Below are 2389 nucleotides of genomic sequence, written 5' to 3'. Positions count from 1 at the left end.
TCACTGGAAAATGACTGAACACAGGCACAGTCTGTAACAAAAAGTAAGCGAACAAGCAGTGCAATGCCTCTGTTTTCCCGGCTGCTTGGGGACAGCTGTACTCTCACAGTTGGAACCTAAACTGAGATATATTCAATTATATATCTTAAGTTCTGTTTTTGGATTCATATTTAGGTATCTGCATGATGTCACAGAGACCCACGAGTACAGTACATCCCACTGTACAGCATCAGCTTGCAGCAGTGGCAGGCAACCCATCAGTCTTTGGCTTCTTTACCCAGCTTGGCCACACTGGGCATGTCACTACACCTTTCTGTCCTCACTTCTCCATCTGTAAAATGGTATTTTACGCTTAGGAATTATACTGAAGAATAATGCTATAAATTAGGGTTTGTGGGGTTGATTTCTTTTGGGGTGTTTTTTGGTCCTGAAGAGAGGTCATGACTTTTCCCTTTTGTCTTTCTTCAAACCTTCCAGGTCATCATTAGCACGGTCTCTCTTACCATTTGCGTAAGGTGTGACCATCTTCTTATTGGTCATTACTCGTGCAGTGGCGTTGTTAACCTAAAAGTAAGAAAGGGGAGGGGGAGGAGAGGGAAGGAAGCAAAGGATGTTAGGGAAAACGGTGGAAAACTCTCAGATACCACACACACACAGACTATACTTCTCAGAGCAAAAAAAATTAAACAACTAACTTTATAAGAATGCAATCTTTAAATTACTTTTAACAGTTGCCATTTAATTATAAGTTACAGCTAAACATGGCACTTTAAAATTATGCATTAGACAAAAGGCCAACGAGAGTAAAGTGCAGATTCTCCAACGCCCTGCCACCCCTTGGCACCTGCTTATTAATTGACAGGGCAAAACTTTGGAAGTTTTGTCCAGGTTCTGTTCGAGAGGCAGCGATAATTTCTGCAGCCCAGGGCAGGGGAACTGAACCAGGTGATGCACAAGCTGACTTGTTTCTCAAGCTCATCGTTGGGATTGGGGCCCAGCAGGTTAACGGTAGGCATACTTTTTAGATAGAAAAAGGTAGCCTGAAGTCCATCAGCTTCAGATTTGAACTCCCAAGGCTTGAGATTTCTGGAATGGTACCAAGCATTTGGATGGTCTACATTCACCGTTTTCCTCCCCATCATTTTCAAATGTTTTTCCAAATTATCTTTTCCTTGTCATGGAGCAAAAAGAAGAAATAGATGGAGTAGACCTGGGTCTTTTTTTTTGTTTGTTTTATTGTGCCCTCCACCCTCTTTACAGAGCTCTGCATAGTTCCAAGCGGGTTGATTGCTCAAGCAAGTGGAGTGTTACCACAGAGATGGTGCTGATAAAGAAAAGATGAACCAGTTTGGAAGCCAAGTTACTGCAGCCCCGTGTCAGACAGCCTCAAAGTTCTTGCAAGGAGGGTGAGGTCTTTATACAACATCAATAATTTATCAAAACCAATACCAAACGGGAACTGAGGCCAGGGTGAAGAAGAAAAAAGTACTGGTATAAAAATAAAAGCTGCCTCGGGCCCTTGAGACTTATGGATGGTGAGTATACGCAGGGTGGGGAGTCTGGAGCTACATTTACTCTCATTTCAGGCCCAAAACAATAGAAACATTACACATTTAAGAAGAAAGAATGGGAAACAACAATGATGAGACTGAGAGCATGCAGTTAAACACACACAGATAAAAGAAAGAAAGAAAAAAAAACCACAATTGATTCAGAGGGTGGGGAGGGGAGGAGGGAGGAGATAGGGTCTCACAGACAATCATTAAGATGGAGCGAGTGCCTGAAATTAGCTGCTACAGCAAAGTGCAACACAAGCACTTAAAGGAAAAATTGCCAGAACCGATCAGAAACCACCAGTCAGCAAAGAGACCAACAGCTGCATTTAACCGAGTAAAGAAATAAATTGGGGAGGGGGAAAGAGAGAGAGAGAGAAAGAGAGAAAACAAACAGTAACAGCTACAAACAGGTCTCAGGAAGAGAGAGCAGCAGAAAGAAGGGGCAGAAGAGAGAGTAGAGGAAATGGGTGCATTAATAAAAACCAGCCAAACTGGAGTTCAGTAACTCTGAGTAAGATGTGCAAGGGGAAATCACCATGAAGTCAGTAATCAAACAGCTCAGACTGCTACAAAACGATATGTACATCCAAAGTCCAGGCGGCATTACTCAACAGCATTGAAAATAAAAGGGGGAGAAGGGGGAAGGAGGTGGGTGGGGACAACAAGTCAAATCACATTTCGTAGTGTTAATGTGAGATGGCAGATGGATTTTTTCTTTCTTAATTTTGATTTTTTGTAATTTTAAGAAAAATTAAAAAAAAAAAGCTTCTTCTCTAGCACTTTTGTTTCACTTACCGCCAACTCGTACCATCGCCAGCATTGTGTATAGTTAC

At 42.1% G+C, this 2389-nt stretch overlaps 1 protein-coding gene across 1 annotated transcript in view; it reads right to left on the bottom strand.

The window, feature by feature from the left end:
• Positions 1-2389, bottom strand: part of LOC104463501 (RNA binding protein fox-1 homolog 2) — a 22230-nt gene that overhangs the window by 18902 nt on the left and 939 nt on the right. The window contains exon 2 of the mRNA XM_010075868.1: positions 504-564. Within this exon, the coding sequence (XP_010074170.1) occupies positions 504-540 (37 nt within the window). The 5' untranslated portion in view covers positions 541-564. The remainder of the gene's footprint in view (positions 1-503; positions 565-2389) is intronic.

This window comes from Pterocles gutturalis, unplaced genomic scaffold (assembly GCF_000699245.1).
Source record: "Pterocles gutturalis isolate BGI_N339 unplaced genomic scaffold, ASM69924v1 scaffold2173, whole genome shotgun sequence".
NCBI classification, from domain to species: domain Eukaryota; kingdom Metazoa; phylum Chordata; class Aves; order Pterocliformes; family Pteroclidae; genus Pterocles; species Pterocles gutturalis.
The sequence above is the reverse complement of the archived record's forward strand: the minus strand, read 5'-3'. Positions and strand labels throughout refer to the sequence as shown.